The sequence below is a fragment of the Haliaeetus leucocephalus genome, unplaced genomic scaffold (assembly GCF_000737465.1).
Source record: "Haliaeetus leucocephalus isolate CR32 unplaced genomic scaffold, Haliaeetus_leucocephalus-4.0 Scaffold148, whole genome shotgun sequence".
Classification (NCBI taxonomy): Eukaryota; Metazoa; Chordata; class Aves; order Accipitriformes; family Accipitridae; genus Haliaeetus; species Haliaeetus leucocephalus.
Window position 1 is genome coordinate 540,785 of NW_010972584.1, and position 24,077 is coordinate 564,861.

General features: G+C 40.3%; 1 protein-coding gene across 9 annotated transcripts in view; it reads left to right on the plus strand.

Annotated features, from left to right (window-relative positions):
* VPRBP (Vpr (HIV-1) binding protein) overlaps positions 1–24,077 on the plus strand; it is a 64,120-nt gene that overhangs the window by 25,860 nt on the left and 14,183 nt on the right. For 3 of the 9 annotated variants that reach the window (XR_773984.1, XR_773986.1, XR_773987.1), the window contains exons 9-24: positions 682–783; positions 2,004–2,162; positions 4,650–4,829; positions 6,288–6,497; positions 7,671–7,840; positions 9,601–9,725; positions 10,817–12,077; positions 12,991–13,189; positions 13,883–13,965; positions 14,904–14,988; positions 16,419–16,652; positions 17,194–17,287; positions 17,758–17,862; positions 18,702–18,775; positions 19,991–20,095; positions 20,867–20,932. Coding sequence is in view for 4 of the 9 variants with exons in the window: in XM_010561565.1 (XP_010559867.1) it covers positions 682–783; positions 2,004–2,162; positions 4,650–4,829; positions 6,288–6,497; positions 7,671–7,840; positions 9,601–9,725; positions 10,817–12,077; positions 12,991–13,189; positions 13,883–13,965; positions 14,904–14,988; positions 16,419–16,652; positions 17,194–17,287; positions 17,758–17,862; positions 18,702–18,775; positions 19,991–20,095; positions 23,655–23,657 (3,189 nt within the window). In the remaining 5 variants the exon portion in view is untranslated. Of the gene's footprint in view, positions 1–681; positions 784–2,003; positions 2,163–4,649; positions 4,830–6,287; positions 6,498–7,670; positions 7,841–9,600; positions 9,726–10,816; positions 12,078–12,990; positions 13,190–13,882; positions 13,966–14,903; positions 14,989–16,418; positions 16,653–17,193; positions 17,288–17,757; positions 17,863–18,701; positions 18,776–19,990; positions 20,096–20,866; positions 20,933–23,654; positions 24,058–24,077 lie in introns of those variants that run through there. The other 6 variants (XM_010561563.1, XM_010561561.1, XM_010561562.1 and 3 more) reach the window with 4 other exon arrangements.

Sequence of the window (24,077 nt, forward strand, 5' to 3'; positions counted from 1 at the left end):
TCCCCCCCCTCACTTTTTACCCCCTCCTTTTGACCATAAAACTCAAGTTAGCATAGGTCTGCAGGCCACCTTTATCTCTGCCTAATCTTTTTTTAGGTGGTTTAACTTAATTTGTAATAGAGCAAAGCATCACAGTATGCTTTGTAATAGACATTATGTGTGTGCACATGTGTGCCTTGCTTCTGTGAGAGCCAAAGAAACCATTATCCCCCTAATACCCTGCATGCTGACTGGATCACTTCATATGCCAGCAATAATAGGATATAAAAATAGGAATTAATACTATAAAGGTGTTACACAAAGAATTATGCAAAGGGTTTTGGTTTGTTGCCCTGCTCTCCTGTTTTTTCTGTTCAGTTGTTGGGTAGTTGTCTTTGCACAGATGGAAGGTGGAACCTATCGCCAGGGTGGTATCTGTGTGGACTTGCCATAGCCGCACTTGAAGGAGAGTCTTAAGATTTCCGTGTGGCAGCTGTCATGCACCTTGCTGCAGTCAGCAGATCTATTACAAGAGGTCTGTTAACCTTTATTGCTTCCTATGGATGGAGCTGGTTACCACTGACCTCTCATAACAGGTATCTGCTAATAGGGGAAGATTGGGGGTTTGAGAGAGTAAAACCAAAACAGACCTTGTATTTCCCATGAAACATTCACTTAGTCTCTCATTTCTGTTTTTCTCAGCTACTACCCATCTTTATGCAACTGGGATCAAGGGAGCTGATGATGTACTACATTGATTTGAAGCGAACCAACGATGTGCTGCTCACTTTTGAAGCCCTTAAGGTAAATTACTTTCATAATTTATAAAACGTACCATAAACATTGTAAAAGCATTGAATATAGGTCTGCTGCATGTGTGACAGGCAAATGCTCACCTTCTTTAGGCCTGTGTATCTTGCAGTATTCCCTGAGATTGGAATTGGCTTTCACTCAAGTTGAATGCATTGCAATTTTGTTTTTATAACTGTCAAGTATTTAAAATAAAAAAAAAGGGGGGGGAGGGGATAAAAAGATCTTAATTGTGCAGGAAGTGCCATTAATTTCACCTGCCATCTGCCTATCTGAACACGATAAAAATTCCTTTTTCTGTCAAATGCTTGTGTTCCTGCTGCCCTTAGATGGCATTCCTGAGTTGTTCCACTGCCTCTCATCATAAGAGACACTTGTGAGGGGTAAGAAGCAAAAGCGTCTTACTCCCAGAATCCCCAGTATGACATCTCTGAGCTTAATGTTTGTTGAAATACAATAGTTTTGTGTGAGTAGTCTTTAAGGTTACCTCCCCAAGGTACAAAACCACATAAAATAACCTTATTCAAGCCAAACCTGCAGTGCAGCAGCACAAGTTATATTTTTCTGTGCGTTCTTTCCCTCTTTCACAGTAACTTCTCTGCCTCTGATCCTCCAGTGTCATCTTTCTCTCCGTTTCATTGTCATTTGTCTGAGAATTTATTTCCAAGGAGCAGTGTTCCTACAAAAGGTGTAGGTTACCTCAGTTGGGAGTGGGATGGAGTTCACAGTGGTTCTTACTGTTTCTTCTTAAAGTGTGATAATAAAGAAAAGTAGCGTGTAGTAAACCTCAGTGCAGCTGCAGACTTCCATTTTAACAATGGCCTTTAAACTTAATTTCTTAAAATTCTTCTTGCCAGCAATATGGCATATACAAAGTGGGAATGCAAATTTAAATATTTCTTCATGATAATAGAAAGTGAGTTAATATGAAAAGAATAGGAATACTTAAGGTGGCCTCTTGGATAATTTCTGAGTTGCTCTGCTTTTCTTGTATTTCTTTTGCAAGATGTGTAAAGCAAAGTGGTAGTGCCTTTTTTGCTTTTGTCATTCAGATAAATACTACATTCTGCAGTTAAATATAATGGGAGGAGGAAATAAGGTGGACAAAGCATGGAGCGCTTGTTTTTTCTGCCATCTGTTTTTCTATGGGGTGTGGGATGGAATCGATGACGGTTTGAAGAATTCCAGTCTAATCTGCTTTTATCCTTCCTTAGCATTTGGCATCATTGCTGCTGCACAACAAGTTTGCAACGGAGTTTGTTGCTCATGGAGGAGTGCAAAAGTTGCTGGAGATTCCTCGTCCTTCCATGGCAGCAACAGGGGTCTCCATGTGCTTATATTATTTGTCTTACAATCAAGATGCCATGGAGAGGGTAAGAGGCATTCTTTTACTGTAACTGCAGTGATTCCCATAATTTTTTAGTGTTTCTACCTGTGTTCGAACAGTGAATAAACATCTCCTAAGGTAAAAAAGCAAATTTATATAGAAGACTTTGGTATGTGCAGAGGCAATAGGAGGTATATAAATAATGGTATATTTGAGTGTTTTGTTTCAATGGTGTGGATTTCAGTTCCTAGGGAATTAACTGAAGACCTCTGTCTTGTCGGCATTGTCTCAATACTTTCATCACCCTTTTCATCCCAGTATTCCCTCTTTCCCCTCAAAAAAAAAAAAAAAAAAGAAAAGCTCCTCCATTCTTATTTTTCTTGCCTTTCTTGTCCGTTCCAATGGACTCCTATACCTGAGACTGTTTTTATCCATGCATAGTCCCAGTGTGGATAGCTTCAGTGTTACACAGTACCTCAGTCAGATTCCAGACAGCAGCACAACTTCTGTGCTGGTGTTAGCGTGCAGCAGAAGACCAATGCAGGTCTGGTTTGCATTATTCAGAAAATCAAATTAAATGATGCTAAGGGTTCTCAGTGGCCTGAGCTTATAAATGTTAAAACAGCTGATAATGAAGGTAAAGTTCCTCACCTCATATTTTAACATAGAAAAAGAATTCTTAAAATAAATCCTCCTCTCAGTTCAGTGGTGTTCCTCCAGCAAGCATCCCTGCAGACAGGTTGATATGGCAGTCCACACTTAAGCTTCAGCTTCCCAGGTACTTTAAACAGTGATTCTATTTCCTTTTTTATTTTTTGTACTGGCAGCAGCATGTGTGTGCTGAGCCAGATCTATGAACCGATCCAGTTTATTCTAAAGTTGCTACCATGCCAAAAAAAAAAAAAAGAACTTTCAGCTTATGAGCATTAGTACTGATGTATGGAAGCATACTGCTCTAAGATACATTTAAAGCAACTGCAAAATTGTAGCCTTAAGCCTTCCAACTCTGCTCTGGTTTGAGTGATGGCTTTTGTTTCTGGCCTGTCTATTTTTATTTTTTTTTTCCCCAGCTGCAAGTGGAAGCAGTTAAACTAGTAACTGTACATTTCTGCTTATTCTTTCCTAGTTTTTGATGCTGTCTGAATGTGTGTTGTGATTTAACATGCTTAACACTCCTGAGCACATAGAGACTGGACTGGTAGTGGTTGTTTAAGGCCATATCTGTATGGATTCTGCTGGCATTTGTGTTCTGCAGGCATTTGTATGAGCAAGTTCAAAAACCTTTTGGTAATCATGGTTGATCAGGGCTGCCTGTACCCTGTATTATGTCTCCTTTACGAGGGCAAGAAAGGTGAAATGGGAGTAATGCTCCCTCCGCTTTCTTTTTACCCATTACGTCAGAAGGATGGACCCTGGCTGCATATGACCTGCTTTGGTGTTTCTCTGAACTTTGTTATGAGAAAATTCTGTACACTCCCTTTTTTCCTTTTTTTTTTTTTTTTTTTTTTCCTGATTCCACTTGCTGCTTGCATGGTTGTTCAACAGGAAAACCAAAAGCCATGGCAGGGTGCTGCATGAGGATTCCTTCAGCTTGACATCCTCAGGCCATGTTATAAAACCATGCAGCTGTTTTGTAGTATCTCATCTGCCAGATGTTATCTCCAATATCTACAGATGCCAGGTAGAGCAGCTCTGTGGTACATTCCTCTCTTGTGTTTGGATTTCAGAGGAAGCCAGTCCTTTGTCACTTAGTCCATGCCAAGCCTCAGGTCTTGGGGTGAAAGCAAGGCTGGAGCTGGTAGCAATGTATTCTCTGAGTATGTCTAACATTAGCAGAGAAGAGACAAATCTGCTAACTTGGCACATAGCAGCTGGTGCCAGTGCTTCAGCTTTCTGTGCTATTCCTTTTGGCGCTGACCCTGGTACAGGGTTCCGAGTTCCTCATCGTTAGAAGCTAACAAATGCATGCAAAAGTGCAGTTCTGAGAACATGGTCTGCATGTCTCAGAGGCAGGGTCTGAGAAGAGAAAAAGACCAGCTCAGTTGTCTATTTCCAGAGAAGGTCAAGCTTTAGATTTGCATTTGATGATCCTTGCAATTCCCCTAGACTTAGTGCTACCAGAGTTTGCTAGAACTTCAACATAGCATATGATACTGTTACACTGAGAAGAATTTTTGTTTCTTCAGTGGAAACTTCTCCTCCTTCTCTGCCTCTAGCGAAGCATTCTTCAGATAGCTTGAAGTGGTATGGAGAAGGACTCTCTGGAATTATAGTACACGAAGGCTGCTGTATTGTGGTTAAGTCTGGGAATGTACCAATTGCTAGTCCTACATTCCCACATCATAGCCTTTATTAGTCTCACAGGTCTGGAAATGGGACTTTTTATGTCATGTCTCAGATGCCCCAAGTCAAGCTGGGAGTAACTGATATTTGTCCTCTGTCTGTTTGCCCCTCAAAGAACCCTCATTCTCCTTGGACAAATTCTCTTCAGCAATCTGTTTGAAGTCCTCAGGAATGTTCTTTTGCTTTTTAGGTGTGCATGCACCCCCATAATGTGCTTTCAGATGTAGTAAACTATACCTTATGGCTAATGGAGTGCTCCCATGCCTCGGGCTGCTGCCATGCTACCATGTTCTTCTCCATTTGCTTCTCCTTCCGTGCTGTCCTGGAGCTCTTTGACAGGCATGATGGCCTTCGACGCCTGGTTAACCTGGTAAGACTTGTAGTTTTATGTGGTGAACAGGGTTTTAGTGTCAGGTTTTGCACCCTTTGCAGTGCAAATGTGGGGAGTTCTGTTCTTTTGTTTGGTTTTGCTTAGGTTTTTTTTTTCCTCCTCGGTTTCCAAGAGATGGCGAGGTGGGGTGAATTTTCTAAGCAACATACATGCGGATCCCTTTAACTTTATTATTTTTCTTCTAATTATTATTATGATTATTGTCCAGAGACTTGCTACCCTTTGAGAGCTTTTTGATGCAACTCCTGGGTTAAGCAGTACTTACTCAAACAGCGGTGGCTTAGTGGTAGTTCAAATGTTTCTCACCATTCCACATACATGTGTGGTATTGTCATGCACCCTTTTGGATGCAGATAAATCCAGCCTTGTTCTAGGAGAGGTACAACTGTGTGTGCACTGTGGTATCCACACTACCTTATGAGCACAAATTATACTGTTTATGTACAAAAGCTGGTACATCTGCATGGTATTGCTGTGCAGTCCTAATAGCTTGGGTTGTATCTAACTCGGGGACATCAGCACTGCGGGGTGTAAGCACACTTTGTGTTGTGTAATGTAATGCCTAACAGTATTAGGCACAACAAACACTGCCTCCAGATCTACACTGATGTAACTTCTGGATTTCTTTCTTCATAGTGAAGGAGGGGCAATGGTTCTTTTTAGACTTATTATTTATCCATGCAGATAGCCTTTTCTGTTCAGACAGCTTTTGTCAGCTCTCAGAGAGTGTGCTTTTATGTCTTGTATAGCAAAGTAAGTTTGTCTGGGTTTAGTACAAGTGCAGCTGAGAATTTGTTGTGATTTAACCCCAGCCAGCAATGAAGCACCGCGCAGCTGCTTGCTAACTCCACCCCCCGTCCTGCAGTGGGATGGGAGAGAGAATCAGGGTAAAAAAAAAAAGTAAAAGTCATGGGTTGAGATAAAGGGAGTTTAATAAGACAGAAGAGGAAGGGAAAATAATAATAATGATAATAGAATATACAAAACAAGTGAAGCACAATACAACTGCTCACCACCTGCTGACTGATGCCCAGCCAATCCCTGAGCCGTGGCGCCCCCCAGCCAACTCCCCCCAGTTTATATACTGGACATGACATTATATGGTATGGAATAACCCTTTGGCTCGTTTGGGTCAGCTGTCCTGGCTATGCTCCCTCCCAGCTTCTTGTGCACTCCCAGGCTCCACTGACAGGGCAGTATGAAAAGCTGAAAAGTCCTTGACTTAGTATAAACACTGCTTAGCAACAACTAAAATGTCAGTGTGTTATCAACATTATTCTCACCCTAAATCCAAAACACAACACTATACCAGCTACTAAGAAGAAAATTAACTTTATTCCAGCTGAAACCACGACAGAATTGTAGGTGATTTTTTTTTTCCTGAAGAATGAGCTGATGAAACTTTTTTTTTTCCCCCCACCCAACCTCTTTCTGAAGATAAGCACTCTTGAGATCTTAAACCTGGAAGACCAAGGAGCCCTCCTGAGTGATGATGAGATCTTTGCCAGTCGCCAGACTGGGAAACACACCTGCATGGCCTTGCGTAGATACTTTGAGGCTCACCTTGCTATCAAACTTGAACAGGTGAAGCAGTCACTCCAGCGTACTGAAGGAGGAATTCTGGTCCATCCACAGCCCCCCTACAAGGTGAGTAGCATGTTGTAAGCGTTTAACATGGTTGTTGCATTTTTCAAGTGAATCCAAGCTGCAGGAATATGTGGATATCCTTTAAAGCCGTTGGAATAACTAGGCAGTATGCAGTTTATAGGGATAGGCATTTTTTAATTTGTACTTTTTCCCTACCTTGTGGAATGACACTGCAATAGAAAAATACAGAAGAGCCTTTGAGGTTCATCTGAATTACATTTGCTTAATGTTCCTGCTCATCTGCTGTGGTTCCCTTTCCATCTCTCAAAAACTTAAGTTAAAGGCAGGTTATTTTTGATACTCATGGGTTTTTCTATGCTTTTTATTTCTGAAAGGACAAAATCCGTAAAAAGTGCATAATGTTGAAAAACTTGGAAATGAGTTTGATTTAATAATGACAGTTGAAATGTGTCTTTTGGACACCATAGTTTTTAGGAATGACCTGGGAGATTCTTGTGTTGGCCATGATTTCCCCCCCACCCCCTATTTCTCCCTGCAAAGTGATTTTTTTTTTTTTTTTTTCTTTAATGAATTTTATGGCTGCTTGTTTTGAGAGAGTACATTCACCTGTGGCTTCTGGTTTAATTTGTGATTGTTTTCTAGAAGAGCTGAAATAAGAAAACATAAGGGTTTTTTTTGCTTCTGCAAAACCCATTTATTTTCAGTAGCTAAAGAAATGTGTATAAGCTGTTGCCTTCTTGTGTAATTTTAAAAAAAAGATCATTGAAAGGCAAGCTTGTTAGGAATTTCCTTTTTTTCTTTAGTAGGTTTTGTAGTCAGAATTTAGAAACTGTAAGCCTTTTTTAATACTTTAGCAGAAATTTATTTTGAATGATGGTCTAGTAACTACTAAATTAGTAGCTTAAAAGCAGAGTAGAATTTTAATTTAATGTAACTTTTCTTCCTCTTAAATTGGCCTAAGCCTTGTAGGACTGCAAAGAAACTTAAAGGATATTATTCTTAAGCTTGTTATTGTATATTATAGTGACAATTGCTGTGTTATTTTATAATTGGGGAATACAACAGAAAGTAAATACTTAATCTGCAAGAGACAGTGGTAGTCTGCTCTTTGTAGATGCAGTTTTCAGTTAAATCCCAGCAGTGGGGGAGTGGATGTGCAAGTTTGTAACCCTTGTGATCTCTTTCTAATGCTTCCAACTCAATTCCCTGCAGGCCTGTTCGTATACACATGAGCAGATTGTAGAGATGATGGAGTTCCTGATAGAGTATGGTCCAGCACAGCTCTACTGGGAGCCAGCAGAGGTTTTTCTTAAATTGTCTTGTGTCCAACTCATGCTTCAGCTCATTTCCATAGCATGCAACTGGAAGACTTACTATGCAAGGTGGGCTGTTTGCTGTAGTACTGTATTTTATTGCAGTAAGTTGTGACTCTTGGGCAGGACATTATATTTCTATATTTTCCACCTCTCTGACAGCATTTAAAACAGGCGCATACTGGTTAGTGCTGTATGGCCTGTGCTGTGGCTATGCAGTACTTATGAAAGTTAACACCATGGAAAGTAGGACTAAAGTTTTGAGGTAGAGAGAGGGATGTCGTGAGATTTCTGAAGAGCCTAAATGCCTCAGGACTTTGAATTCTGACAAATCAGCATCATAGTAGAGCTTAATCACAATTCTGTGTCACTTCCTATCTGTCTCAAAATTTGTTTACCTTTTTGTTAGAGAAAGGCTAGAAAATCTTCAAAGTAGAGGGTGAAATCAAAACATACCTTAACCCTGGAAAGAGGTGGAATGTCTGAATGAAGAGAGGACACTGTCTGTCACTTTGATTTGTTGGTATTTGAAGTTTACTGAGCAGATATAGCTGTGCAAAGGAGTTGTGTGAATATGCAACAAGCCAGCCTGTGAGAGAGGAAAAAGACTGAAGATTGTTACTGTGCATTGCTCAGGTCCATGTTCCTAGATGATACAGCACCAGCTGTTAAACTCAATGTGTTGGTAGAGGGACTCACCTTATGATGCCACTTTTAAGTTTCTCCTTTGTCTTGGCTGCAGACAAGCTGTGGGGGCATTATGATATTCTGTTCTTTCTGTGGCACCTCTTCCCCCCACCTCCCTACCCCCAAAAAATGTGCAGCATCGATACTGTTACAAAAGAAAGGGAACTGCCACCAGGCTCTGATAGAGTACCATTAGGATCCTGTCCCCAGTCCAAAAGGAGGATGGGTGCAAAGTTCCAGCCTCTGTTTTTCCTAGCGACCATCTGCTCCCCAGAGTGAAGCTGTAGTCCTCTCTAGAGGTATGTTCACTGTGGAGTCACTGTCTGCTATAACTAGCTGTCATCAGCAGTATTCTTGTCACCAGGACTCCCTCCTCCTTATTTCTGCTGCCTGTAGGAGCTCCTTGCCTAACTTAACTTGAAAGCCTTTGAAATCTGTTTTGCTTCTGCAATTCCCTGCCTCCCTCTCTCTCAGGTTGCAGTCTCCTGGGTAGTTTCTGTTCTCCTGTTTCTTACTCTCTGCAGCTGTTTCCTAATTGCTACCTGGGTTAACTCCTACCTTTCTGTACTGGATTACAAACCTTCCCCTCTTTTTTTTTTTCCCACTGTTCTGCTCTCCCACCTCTTGCTTAATGGCCCTTTTCATCTTCCACACACCTGTGTCTCTCTTCAACTGGTGCCTAAGTTGATGCCTTTTTCCCTATCATGGTTGTCTGTTTTACTGCTAAACAGTTTCCCTTCACTTCAGAAAAACTTCCTAGTTGACTGATGACAGAGTATTTTAGGCAGCAGTGTTTCCCAACTAAGATGTAGAGTTAGATTAGATTTAGAAACTTAATTTAGAATCTTTTATGGATAAATCTTAACATTCTTATTTTTATAAATACAAAACTACAGTGCTTTTAGGAGCCTGCGGGCAGTGTGGGATAAATGTTGACAGACTGCAGGCAATGGTGTGCATGTAAGCACTGCCTTCTGTGGAGAGCAGCCCTTGAAGAGCAGAACATTCTAAAATCAAAAGGCACCATCAAATACATCAGATGTGACTGATATACTCCTATTTGTTGGAGCAGAGTAGACTGAATACTATTTTATGTTATTGAAACAACTCTGTACACGAGTTCTTCTATTGTTGTCTTCCAGGAATGACACAGTACGGTATGCTTTGGATGTACTAGCTATCCTGACTGTGGTTCCTAAGATCCAGTTGCAGCTGGCAGAACCTGTGGATGTGTTAGATGAAGCTGGATCTACTGTTTCCACTGTGGGTAAGCTGAATGTGGTCCTGATGACTTACACAGTTATCAATTGTCTTCTATTACATGGTTTTTAGCTGGCTGTTTCTCACCTGCAGTAAGACAAAGCTTAAAATAACTCACGTATTTAGAGTTACTGTAAAGGATGCAAATAAATGGGAGAGTAGACTGGTTAAAACTGTGTCATGATTAGCACTGTGGTTGGATTACAAATTTGAAGGCATGGTCTTTGACTTTCACTTGTTTTCAAGAGCTCATTAAATACAGATGGAGGCAAATCTACTTTTGTAATGGGACTATTAGGTTCCCTCACTTTACCAGACATTTAGGTCTCCTGGGGATATGGCATTTGAGAATAGGGGAGAGGAACAATTATTGGTGTTTGAGTTATGCTTTAACTGGCTACCTGCAGATTTAGTATGCAAATGAACGAGGTGTGCCTGGATCAGATCTAAGGCTTATGCATTAACTGGGACCTGACTTTTTTTTAAGAAAAGAAAAATAAAAGGCGGGCAGAGTACTAGATATAGACAAAAGACAATTTATTTTGCACAAAACCTTTCTCTAGACAAAACACCAATTCTTTCTTGAATGTGGGTTTTGATCTTCTGAAGTAGACATGAAACAGGACCTCTGTCTAGGGTAGGGGGGGAACCAAACCCAAAGTTTCATTTTTGCCTAACTCCTTCTGGAAGCTGTGATATGATTTGCTTTTTCCCCTTCATAACATGGTCCCCTTCCTTCCTCTGTGTTTCCACTTTGTTAGTATTTATACAGGAGAGTTGCTTTCTGTAGTAAGAATCAGAGGCATGCCTGTGCATGTTTCTCTGTGCCAGATATCTCAGATTTTGCATTCCTGGGCCATGCCTGATTACCTTCTCAGAAAGATAGTTTGACTCCCTACTTACTGATGATGGAGGAGCATCATTTTGCCAGGGAGGTAGAAGAATACGTCTTACACTAGTTAGCAGAACTTTAGAAGTTCCCAGAATGAGGAGAATTACCTATTTCCCTCTCATTTGTTGAAGACTCCCTTACTTGTCTGATGAACTGTGTAAGATACATTTTAGAGTACTGAAGAAACTATTTCTTTCCCTCACTAGGTATTAGTATCATCCTTGGAGTTGCTGAGGGTGAATTTTTCATCCATGATGCTGAGATTCAGAAATCAGCCCTTCAGATCATCATCAATTGTGTATGTGGCCCAGATAATCGGATCTCCAGTATTGGCAAATTCATCTCTGGAACTCCTCGGCGAAAGCTTCCTCAGGCCCCCAAGAGCAGTGAGCACACGTTAGCTAAGATGTGGAATGTGGTACAGTCCAACAATGGCATCAAAGTGCTGCTGTCATTGCTCTCTATAAAGATGCCAATCACAGACGCAGATCAGATCCGAGCATTAGCCTGCAAAGCCTTGGTGGGGCTCTCACGGAGCAGTACTGTCCGGCAGATTATCAGCAAGCTTCCCCTCTTCAGCAGCTGTCAAATTCAGCAGCTGATGAAAGAACCAGTGCTTCAGGACAAGCGCAGCGAGCATGTGAAGTTCTGCAAATATGCTGCTGAGCTGATAGAGCGTGTCTCGGGGAAGCCATTGCTGATTGGCACAGACGTCTCTCTGGCTCGGTTGCAAAAAGCTGATGTGGTGGCCCAATCAAGGATCACGTTTCCTGAGAAGGAGCTGCTGCTCCTGATTCGGAACCATCTCATCTCTAAGGGCCTAGGAGAAACTGCATCTGTCCTCACTAAAGAGGCTGACCTACCCATGACTGCAGCATCTCATTCATCTGCCTTCACCCCTGTTGCGGCTGCTGCCTCTCCTGTGACCCTGCCTCGCACTCCTCGCATAGCTAACGGCATCTCAGCCCGTTTGAGTAGCCACGCTTCTGTAGGTTCCACTGCTGCCTCTGTCCATGCTCAGGCAAGGCCATCTGCATCCCAAGGTCCACTTGCCCTTCCAGGCCCTTCTTATGCCAGCAACTCTCCTCTGATTGGCAGGATTAGCTTTGTCAGGGAGAGGCCATCTCCCTGCAATGGCAGAAAAATCAGAGTGTTGCGACAAAAATCGGACCATGGCGCCTACAGCCAGAGCCCAGCTATCAAAAAGCAGCTGGACAGACACCTTCCTTCCCCACCCACGCTGGACAGTATAATCACAGAGTACCTTAGGGAGCAGCATGCCCGCTGCAAGAACCCTGTTGCCACCTGTCCCCCTTTCTCTCTCTTTACTCCCCACCAGTGTCCTGAGCCAAAACAGAGGCGCCAAGCGCCAACTAACTTTACCTCACGGCTGACCCGCAGGGCAGCCTTTCCGAAGTACGGAGGGGTGGATGGTGGCTGCTTTGATAGACACCTTATATTTAGCAGGTAAGGAAGAAAAATGTTTCTTGATCCCTCTCAGGATGTACTGTGCCAAAAAGCCTTACCTGGATTCAGGCTGTGCAGTCCCACAGTGGAGTATTCCTGGAGAGAAAAGTGTTTTAATTCAACAATAACAAGTGGGAGAACCTTGAAAAGCATTTTTAGAAGTTGTTCTGTTTCTCTTGTCCTTAGTACCGACCCTTCGTACATAAAGCACACTTTATTTTCAGTATCGTGTTAATTCATTAGCAACATTGACTAATGAAGCTCATAGCTCTTTGTTCTCCTTTGGAAGGTAAGTATGTAACACTAGTTTTACATGAGAGTGTAGCATAGCCTCGAGGATGGTTGGCTGACAAACGCAGGACAGCAGAATCCATGTTCTGCTCTTGCAGCTGAATCCGCAGCACCGCAAGTTGCTAGCCTTTTTATGTGGCCATTCTTTGCTGAGGTTAAATTGGAAGGTGATGTAAGGTTATAAAAATGAAGATGACACATAGATGAAAGCATCTTCACAGTGAAACCAGTATCACCTTGGGAAATTATGATGACAGGAGGTTATTTGGCTGATGTGCCATGCCTTCTTGTGTTGAGTGTTTCAGAACTGTAAGAAAATTTTTTGCTAGCTGTCTGTACTTATCCAGGTGATGGCATTACAGGTTTTCCATCAAGAGAGCTTTGAAGACAGACTCCAAGTGCTTCTACTTAATGATGTGCTTTAACAGAAGAACTTAATAGTGCAAAACAAACCCCAAACATTGCAAATATTGTTGTAACATATTCACTTGAGCACTAGTCTTACAATTGACATTTAGTACCTACATGATTTTTAAGGACTGGATTTAGTATCATCACACAGCATTTCAGTTTTGCTTTTCTTCTCTCTTTCGGGTGACGCTTGTATTTCTACCTTCTCTAGGTTCCGTCCAATTTCTGTGTTCAGGGAAGCAAATGAGGATGAGAGTGGCTTTACCTGTTGTGCGTTTTCTGCGAGAGAACGATTCTTAATGCTGGGTACTTGCACGGGGCAGTTGAAACTCTATAACGTATTCAGTGGACAGGAGGAGGCCAGTTACAACTGCCATAACTCTGCCATCACGCACCTTGAGCCATCTAGGGTAAGTAATCAAAGACCTGTTCCGAGTTTTAGAAGTTCTTGCAGACTAAGCCCTGGTATGTTTTGGGCCAGCCTGGATATGTAGATCTAAAATGACCTACTGGCTGGCCTGGAAATTAAAGTACTTGTAATAGTTGCATGCTCCCTCTCTGTGAGGTCTACAATTACTTTTTTCTTCCCAAGATAATAGAGAAGATGCACAGTGGCTGTGTGCCTTCATAAGTAATGAATATATATGTCTGGAAGTGGAAAAATGCTTAAACTGAGTATGTATTTAAGATAAATGTGAGATAAGTTATCAGAGTTTATATAACCTCCCTTTGTTGGAGAAAAATCTTTTGGGGGATAATTCTAGGAAAAAAATAAAAGGTAACTGATTTATAAGTAGAATGAACTCCACTCACAGGGCATCAAAATTCAGGCATGGATTATCCTGATTTTATCTGCTGTTAACATCATAAATCATTCCCATTGTTATCTGTAACGTTTTTCTTTGTCTGCCAAGGGCTCTTTATATTATGCATAGTATTACATACCTAGACTTTATCCCCACAGTTTAGTAAGCACAAAATCTGCTATAGTTCCTAAATTCATCTTGTAAGTGTAAGTTAAAGTGTACAGGTAAAATGATAACCTCTGTTTTCCCTGGTATTCTTTTCACTTTGTCTCCCTCCACTCCCATCTGGAAATACAGGATGGATCTTTATTGCTAACATCTGCTACGTGGAGCCAACCTCTGTCTGCATTGTGGGGAATGAAGTCTGTCTTTGATATGAAGTAGGTATACTCTGATCCAGCTGTGGGGTATGTTCCAGTTAGAAGAACCATTCAATATAGGCAGAAACCCTAAGAACAGACTCTGTGAAAGAACAGTATATCACAGCTCTCACAATGTCTCTTGTGAGAAAATAAAATGTGCTGCCTTTCTTATGTTTATTATCTTCCATATTTTATTGGGTACAGACAGCTTTGCCAAATTCTAACTACCTAAAGTCCTATTTAATGCAAGACAGATCAGTAAAATCACTGTTGTCCCTGAAGGCAAAGAAATATGTTTGGTTTTGTATTCTCATGTTTGTAAATTATCTTGACAATCTTTCTGTAGCCAGTTGCGGAATTTTACTAGCACAGTGATTTGCATGGTGAAATTTTTAGACTTTGATACAATCTATTTCAGACCTGGATAAAGCTATTTAAAATTTATTTCAGTATTTACGATTGTTCCTTCCCATAAAAAAATGGGTGGAAGGCTCTTCATTTTTGAAAGGTTCGACTGTTGTCTGCCTTACTTGTAAGCAACAGTTTTGGTGTGACCTGTTTTAGGTCAGCTAGAGGGCATTCTTCAGATAAAAAGTTTAACATACCTCAGGCCTGCATGTGTATTTGAATGTTCATGATGCCATTCATTGCTCACTCCTCTAAATAGTGTTATCTTTATGGCAGACCCTGTTTATGACAAGTCTGTGAATTTGCTGCTTGTGGTTTTTCTCACTGGTCTGCTGTAAAGGCTTTGTCTGTAATAGATATTTTTCTGCAAATGTCAGTGGAGCATTTTAGCGTTGTAGTGCCATGGTCAGTGGTGAAGGAAAGTCTTTTCTACATTTTTAGTTTTCTGTGTTGTTCAAACCTCTGCTGGAGGTGTTGGGATAGTCTTTGGTTCACACAGGCAGTTTGAATCTGCAGTTCCGTGACTTCTTTACTGACTCTATCTACAGGCATTCCTTCCCTGATGACCACTATGTGGAGTTCAGCAAGCACTCTCAGGATAGGGTCATTGGCACAAAAGGAGACATTGCCCATGTAAGTACTAGTAACGGTCATGGTTGTGAAGCTGTGACAAGAATACAGTTCTTCACAGGACATCTATTAACAGATCTGGGTGCTACGATGCTCTGTGTAACTGATGAGCTAAGAGGCTTTAGAGGAGAACTTTGAAAGTGTCAGATAAATTCTCCCAGTGTCTAAGGATATAAACTTGACCATTCCAAACCAACTGTAGCACAAGCAGTGTGCAATGTGTGTTGCCTCTGTGGTTAGTATTCTGGGAAATTGTAGAATCTGCTTTGTTTTGCTCATTTGAGAAAGATTGTGCAGGCCTTCCCCCCCGCCCCTCCCCAAGTTGCCTCCTTTGCCTTATTTTTCAGTAGTAGTAGTAATAATAATAATAATAAAAGTTCTACTGTAAACTCAGTCAACAGCTGTGGGAAATGGCCTATTAAAAGTGTCCTCCTTTTGCTCCCCCAGATTTGCAGCTTGCTTTTGGGTAATTTAATTTCACCAATATATTTTCAGAGAACGCTGTTGTAGTGTTTTGTATGAATACCTGCAAATTTGACAGATGCAGGCTTCAGACTGCTTCTGCTTCTTCTCAGTGCTAATTTGCATTCATTAGAGGCACTGTCTCTTTTGAAAGAGTATTTGCATAAAAAAATGAAACATAACTTATTCAAATTATTTATGATTTTACTTATTGCTCTGATTTGTTTAAGGAAACTATCCATTCCTGCCCAGTTTTTAACTTGGATTTATCTGGAAGTCAGATCAATTTGTGTATTGTGTTTACCAGATGAACAGATTTGTTTTCCCATTCTAGAGAATTTTTTCTTCTCTGTAAGTTTGAATAAGAGCTAGGCTCTGAGGGATGTTACAGGTCAAATTTATCTGAGAAGACAGTCATAAACCCTTCATACTAGTTAAAGCCTTTTTATCTTTTTATCTTCCAACAGTTTGTTGGGGCAAAGCTCAGAAAGTTGCCTTTCTGTTTTAAATGTCAAGAGTTTTAACTCGTTTTTCTATAGTTTCCGGCTTTTTTTCCCCTCACTGTGTGCTTTGGAGTTTTTATGTTTGTAAATACCATCTGCTCTGAAAGCAGTTCCATTTCTGAAACAGTTTCTGGCTAAGTGGTACCTTGTGACTGCAGCTTCACAGCCCACTTTTCATAATGGGGTTAGTTTCTTTGGAACTAATCCCGATTGTATTGAAATATATCGGTGAACCTGCAGTAAGCTTAAGTACTGGCCAAAACATGTGAGACTTGGTTCCAGCTGTGAAAAACTATTAAAGGACTGGTAGGAAGGGTTATTTTTGGAGTGCTCTCACTTGAAATGGAAAAGCAAAATGGGAAATGGGGTGATTCTGGAAACAATCTAGAAGGGGGAACATGGGGTTATCTTAGGCACAGGTATATTACAAATTGTGACTAATCTTTCTTTTTCTTTTTAATCTAAAAGATCTATGATATTCAGACTGGCAACAAGCTATTGACTCTGTTTAACCCAGATCTTGCCAACAACTACAAGAAGAACTGTGCCACCTTTAACCCCACTGATGACCTTGTCCTAAATGATGGTGTCCTCTGGGATGTCAGATCGGCACAAGCCATCCACAAGTTTGACAAATTCAACATGACCATCAGTGGTGTTTTCCATCCCAATGGGCTAGAGGTCATAGTCAACACAGAAATTGTATCCTTTGGCCACTGTGGTGACTGATGTGCTGGGACCTAAAGAATTTGTATTGATAAACAAGTAGCTGTTTGCAGAAGTTGTATTAATGGTCTGCTGTGTTACAGGTTATGTATGGTAAAAACAGTTTTCATCTGTGAATCAAGTAAGTAGGGACCATCAGACAGCTAGCTAATTTAAATCTAGATTCTGCCTCTGATATGGCCTAGAGGAAATACTTAACACAGAGAGAGAGCAAGAGAGATCTTCTTTTCTAATATACTCTGTGGTACATCTGCTGTCTTCCCATCCCTTACCAAGATCAACTTTGAAGCTACTGCAGTAACCTCTCATGACTGGGAATGACAGTTTGAGTAAGTGCTTTTTCATTTTGAACACATGGAAGGGATTGTGGTGCTAGAATCTGACTCTAGTTCTGTCATATTTACAAGAGGGTGGCAATTAAGTTTCTTGAGTGCAATTAATCAGTTGTTTGCCACTGTGTTGAAAAGGAAATAGAAACTTTCAATTGTTTGTTGCTCCTTAGCCCGTATTTTTTCAGTGGGACCTCCGAACTTTCCATTTATTACACACAGTACCTGCACTGGATCAGTGTCGTGTGGTCTTCAACTATACTGGCACAGTTATGTATGGAGGTAGGACTTCTCAGTCTTGTATTACTCCCCTTGGTCACCTCTGGTTTGAGATAAGTAGATGCTTGTTCAGTGAAATTGGAAGCTTCAGACAGCCTGTCTTAACTCCAGGCCTTACTGGCATGTGTGAACTGGAATTCTTTCAGGATGTTTATGCTACGTGTATTGCTGACAAAGATGCTTATCAGCAATATCACAACTCATCTGTGAGATTAAAAATCAACCTATTGAAAAAGAAAATGTATATAATGGCAGATCTGACGATGCTGGAGAAAATAATTTTGTCCTCTGTATTAAGTTTCAGTGATCTGCAGTATTAATAAAGGCAGCTCTGGAAGTGTAGATATTAAATGGGTCTTGCCAAGCTATTAAATAAAAAAAAAATTCACATCAGAGTCTGATTTGATCTTGAGTTGATCAATGATAGTGCCAAATGGAAGGTGGATTTGTGGAATAATCTTTCCTTGTATCAGCTATGTTGCAGGCAGATGATGAAGATGACCTTCTGGAGGAGAGAATGAGAAGTCCTTTTGGCTCTTCTTTCAGGACATTTAATGCAACTGATTATAAACCTATAGGTAAGAGTAGAAAAGGAGCAAATAGCTTGGTGTGGAAGTTTGAAGGTTTATTGAAAGTTATGCTTAGTAACATTCACTCCCTCCTCTCCTTTGCATGTGTGACAAAACAAATTCTGCTACAACCTGTTCTGATTGAAGCACGAGAGTTGGGTTTAACACTGAAATAGGTTCAAGTATCATATCCTGTTCAGTGTGTGATTGCCTTACCTGCTACTGTTCAGCAGTTCTGGCTTTATTTTCCTTTCCTCTTTCCAAGTAGGGCATAATCTGAGATAGTAGGTCATTTGGCCAAGATGTCATTGGTCTCATTTCGGGAAGGCCTTTTTCTTTTTTTTTTTTTTTTTTTTTTTTTTTTTTTTTCCTTCTCCCAACAGCATTTCCCCATGCTGGTAGTTCAAAATGCTGTCAGTTTGGCCTCCAGCTTGCAAAGCTTCTGGAGCTGAGCTAATTGCCGCTATGCACATAAACAAATGTGGCTTTTGCTGTTGAAAGGAGACATGGCTCACAACTCAGTCCCTTGGTTGCCACCTGTCCTGAAAGATTATCTGTTGTTTACTGTGCTTAGAGAAGCTGATTGATAAATGTATTCTCAAGGGAGGAGGCACTGTGCAGAGCAGGTTAAGAACTTACCTGGCTTTTTTTTATGATAGTCACCAACATTTCTATTCTTTATTATGGGTTGAATTAGTTACAAATATTTATTTCACTTTTGTTTCAGATGTTGTTTCTTGTCCCAACATTTTCTTATCTGCTTTTAGACATATAGTTAGATCTTTTCTTTCAGTGAGCATTAAGTAACATGCAGTTAACCACTGTGTTTGTTTTGTGATGTTTTCCAGCTACCATAGATGTAAAGCGGAATATCTTTGACTTGTGCACAGACAGCAAGGACTGCTATCTGGCTGTCATTGAGGTAACGGAGCTAAGAATAAACTCTGGTCTCTGTAGCTGTGGTTTGAGTGCAATGCTTTTTGTTTCTTTTTGAAACCTTCAGAGGTGATGATTCTGGAGTTCCTACTGTTAAATTCATGTCCTAAGCAGCAGTGGTGTTTTGATAACGGGAAAGATGCTATTAGTTTTTTGTTGTCCACCCACAGCAGTCTTGTTTTTCTGTCTCTGAATCCTTAAACTTCCAAACACATTTGCCTCTCTTTCAAACACTTCCCACTTTAAAATGTGCAGAGGTTTTCCTTCTCATAAGCATAGAGAGAAACACGTTTTTTTCCTATTTATAGCAATAATTTCCTATTAAAATTTGCACTGTATTGAATAACTGGGAAATGCAATCTTCCCTGGGCTTCCCATGGAGCTTTTCTGTGAATCACTCTTAATTGTTCGTTTTTCACTTGTCTTCCTAGCAAAATCCCAGAAGCTAAGGATTTGAAGCAAAAATTACTGAGCGAAACTTCTGGTTTGTTAGGGGGGAAGTAAAATTAAACTAATGGGTCCAGTTCTTTGCCCAATAATATGTTGTCAGTACCCAGTTTCTTGAACCTGACTGTGTAAGTGTATTGATTAATATAAAATCCTGTCGACTTAATACTCTGTGAACCACTGATCCTTACAGACCAAACAAAGAGAGTCAAGAATTTGTAGTAGGGCAAGCTTCATGTTTAACTACTGAAGTTGGAGTTGTTAAGGTTGTGAGGCCAAGATAAGAAAATTTTCTTTTATAGGAGTCATTGGAAATGTTACTTCAGGGCATGTGGCAGCAGTGGTTGCTGGGGTGTCAGATTGCTGTCTTCTGGAACTCTTGCTGTATGACAGCTTTTAGCATTCTCTCAAGGCATATGGTTCAATGATGTGATAGGGAGGCAAATTTGAAAAGAAGTGGTGTGCAGTTAGGTGAGAACTAACCCAAAGCATGTTAAGGATATTCAGTAAAGGTTTTGTTAAGTCTACTAGTAATGCTTGTGGATGACAGAAGTAGTAAGTAGATGTTGGCATCACTCCTGGGCTGGTCTTTGAAACCAAAAAGACTTGGTTTTAGTGCTAATTGTATTGCTGCTAGTAAATGGGAGGGAAGGATTTTGGTAATGTTTCCGTGGTTGAGATCAGATATAACACTGAATGTGAATGCTGAGCTTAATTCCTGAGGCTAACTGCTGTGTGGGCATCTCCTCTTCAGAATCAAGGGAGCATGGATGCCATGAACATGGATACAGTTTGCAGACTGTATGAAGTGGGTAGGCAGCGTTTGGCAGAAGATGAAGAGGATGAAGAAGAAGATCAGGTGAGAAGTATAGCATTAACCTGGTTGTTCAAGACTAGCTGTTAGCCATCTACATGTGAGAGGCCACAGGTGTTCATTTATTACCCATAAAGTACAGATGCCTCATTTGGGTTCACCTAATGAGAAGTAGATCACTGTCAGTGTAAACTAAGACTATGCAGAACCTGTGTGAACATTAACTTTGTGGACTGTAAACCAACATGACAATTTATAGTTTTATAGTTTATTAATTTCCTTAAGTGTTTCAGTCTTGATCAGAAACTTTGCTGTTTGTTCTGTCTTTTTTTTGTTGTTGATTTTTGTTAATATTTTGACACCCAGTAGAGACAGTAGTGTTGGAGGCTTTCCTTTTTTCAATTCCAAGTCTCATATTTGGGCATAACTTGTCACCAGTTTCTGAATGAGACACAACTTGTGACTAATGCAGTGAAACTGCACAGTATTTCTACACAGCAAAATGTTTTAAGAATTTTAAAGAAAGCTGTAGGTTTGCACTGGGATGTGTTGGTTTTCCTTCTCAGATCAGCCATTTGATCTCTGGCAACTTGACAAAAGAGCTAAGAACTGCAGTAAGTGCTCTTCAGGGTGCAGTTGGTAGAATACAGAGTAGCACAGAATACTTACTACAGCACAATGAGAATTAAAGACAAATTTGTAGCTTTTTGGGTGTCGGGTTTGTTTTTTTTTTTTTTAACAGGCAAAGACCTTATGCTTCAATTCCCTAAAGATTTTAAATGCATTATTCTCTGCTCTTTGGTGTCTGCATTCTAGTAAATCATATATTTGTATCTCCTGTGAGAAAAGCTGACTTCACCTTTTTCCAAAGAATGCCAGAAGGTAATATTTTGGTGGGATTTTTCCAGACTGTGTGGAAAGCTGGGTTTCTCGTACCCTTTCTGTCTCTGAATCTTCCTGTTGCTAGATTAAAACTTTTACTTTCTAGTTCAGAAGACTGGATAGCAGATCCCAGGAAAGTGTAATTTTCTTTTCAGTTAGTTGTTATTACAATTTCACTGTAATTCTGAAGATAAAGCAATAGTTCTGTTTTGCGTGCACAGTTTGCTGCCCTGTCCTTTAAATGTGCTACAAGGCTGCAGTTGAAGTCTTGGCATTCTTATGAAATCGTTGGTCACTGTTTCTATCCCTAGATTGGATGGATTTGGTTTAGGAACTTTTAGGATGGGTGAAGAGTAGAATTCCTTGGGAAGCAATAAAGCAGGGGGAAATTAGTGTTCCTTCCAAAGTGTTTCTACTTTCTAGCCATCCAGTGCTTGCCTCGGGGGCAACAGTTTCTATTTTTGTCTCTGCTCCACTGTTTTTGTTCACATTCAGTAAGCTTATTCACATTTTCTTTATAAAATCTCAAAAAACAGCTTGTAGCAGAAATTGATTTTTGCATTGTACAATGATTAACTAGCAGCTATCAAGACACTGTTTTGCGATATCGCTGGTAAGTGTTGACTTAAGTGGAGATGTGTATTTGTATAAGGGGACGCAGTCTGAATGCTGTTGATTCCAGACTGTAACACTAGGTACCAAGCAGAGATAAGGTATCTCTTATCCATCAAATGTGACTGGGGACGCTTCCTGTCTTACAAATGGAGGTGGCCCCAGGCAGAATTTAAGTATGCTAAAAGCTTTTCTGTAAAGTTTATGGAGTATTCAAACAAAGCTGCTCTGGAATCGATTTGCAAGCTAAGAGTGACTAGTTGATATTGCATAATTGCTGCTTTTTATGGTCTTCATTTCTGGGGTGTATAGATGTTTCCTAGATAGTGATTTCTAGGGATGGTTACAGTCAAGTTTCTTTAGTAAGAGAGATTTGATTTTAATATAAACAGCACTTATGAACCCAAATTCAATTAAATCTGTATATATTTAGCAAAACATAAACTAAACCCCTTGTTCTCTGTCCTGTAGCTGTTCGTTGCTGGTCCTCCAGGTTTGTTCTAGTCTTAGGCTTACAAAATACAGCTTTTCTCTCCATAGAGACATCCAGCTAGAACTGAGCTAGAATGAGTAGCAGTTTTCCAGAATAAAGGCAGAATCCCTCTAGCACACTTGTACGTTAAAGCCAATAAGAGTAATTTGTTTCCTGATGAACAGAGAGTTTTCTGTGTATACATATGCTCACACATATCTAGGTGTTTACTACTTGCCTAGTTAGTTTCTGTGATTTAGGCTTTGAAAAATTGGAAATAAACTTTCAAACTTGTTGGGATTTCTCACAGGTATTCTAAAACACCTTCTGGCTAAAAGAAGATGCTTTCTGATCTTTTTTATGAAAGTGGTTTGGGGGGAAATCCATGTGAATCAATATTAATCTGATATCTCTTTGGTCAAGATTTTTATAATCTGGTCCCTGTATCTTCACGCTTTGACTTTATACATACACATATTTTTGTATATGATCTACATGGGTCCACAAGTACAGGGTTTTTTGCCTGTACAGGAACTAATGAGTACTCAAATACAAGCACGCTTGATGGGCAAGCCTTGCTTGGATGTCATGTGATGCAGAATAAAATTGCTTTAAAAATTGTGCTTGAGACAAGTTAAGAGCTGTGGAGAAAAACATCTGCCTGACATTTTTTACTTTAAATTTTGATGCCTAATGATGTCAGTTTTGACAAGTGTCAACTGATAGCTCTGTGACAGATTTTTGAAAAGCAAAAGACTGAGAGTCTGTAAAATGAACCTAGCAGGGGTATTTGGCCTATAGATATCTTTCAATTCCTTTTCTCATTTAAGCGATGAAACAAAACAACAACAAAACGAAATATTGCTCCCCCTTTCTCAAACCAAATCTTGTAAAATCAACTGATCTGTTACATAAATTACCCTCAAATTAAATGATCAGCTGACTTAGCTGGCTTGTGCATGGTACTGCTGCAGTAAATATTTATGGTTCTGTTTGTAATACTTCAGAATAGCACCACTGTAGCTGGGTTCTTCCTTGGCTGTTATACTAGCCTTTCATATGGGATCTCTGGAAAGCTGCCTTTTCCTAGTTACGGCTAGTAATCCGGAGTTGTCAAGCCTTGCTAAACAGAACAAATGCTGAATGGATATTGATACTCTGTGGTCTGTACTTACTATGATAAATGAGGGAAAGTGAAGATGTAACACATTTAGCAAGAGCCCATTTGTGAGCTTTTTTGTTGGATGTTTTACTCCAAAAATACTAGTCTTTCTGCCTTGAATTTTCATGAGGGTTTTGTGTATTATTTCACTGTTGGGTGAGTATCTAAATGGGTCCATCAGTGACTGACAGCCTCACTCACAAAGGTTTGCAAAACTATGTTCAGTCTGTGGGGAAATAGGCAGTTTCCTATTCTTCAGTCCTGCAGCAAGATCTTCCTCCTCTTCCTCCTTCATTTGCCACTGTTTTGATACACTCCTTCAGAGTTAGGCTTAGCTAAAATAAGATGGGTATCTGAGCTACTGGTACAGATGCTGGACCATATTTTGGTTGTTAGCTTGCTTAATTCTTATTTATTTCCCTTTCTTGGCTGATTAGTATCCCCTGTTTCACTCAGTAATCTACTGTCTTCTCTAGTGAGGCAGACCGGGAATTTCAGAGGAAATGATGCAAAGGAAAGTGAACGTACTGATCTGACCTAGAAATGACATATAGCAGTTGCTACGGACTAGAAAAGGAGACTTCAGAAATACTAAGTGATCAGAAAAGCTAAAACTAAGGTAACTGCCTGACCACGGAGTAGACTCAAAACTGTGAAACTTAAGTCTGGACGATGTGATCTTCTGCGTGGGTTACAGGATTTTCAGTCTGTGCATTTTTACCTCTATATTTTAGTTTTTCTTTCCATATTAGTTCTTTAAGGCCTATTTTTCTCTCTGTGGTACATGTGAATGATGTTGCATCCGTGAGGCTCAAGTAGTATTCTTAGTTATTGTCATATTCAGAGAGATTTATAGCTTCAGGAGCAGATTACTTCACCTAGCTGTCCCTGTCCTATAA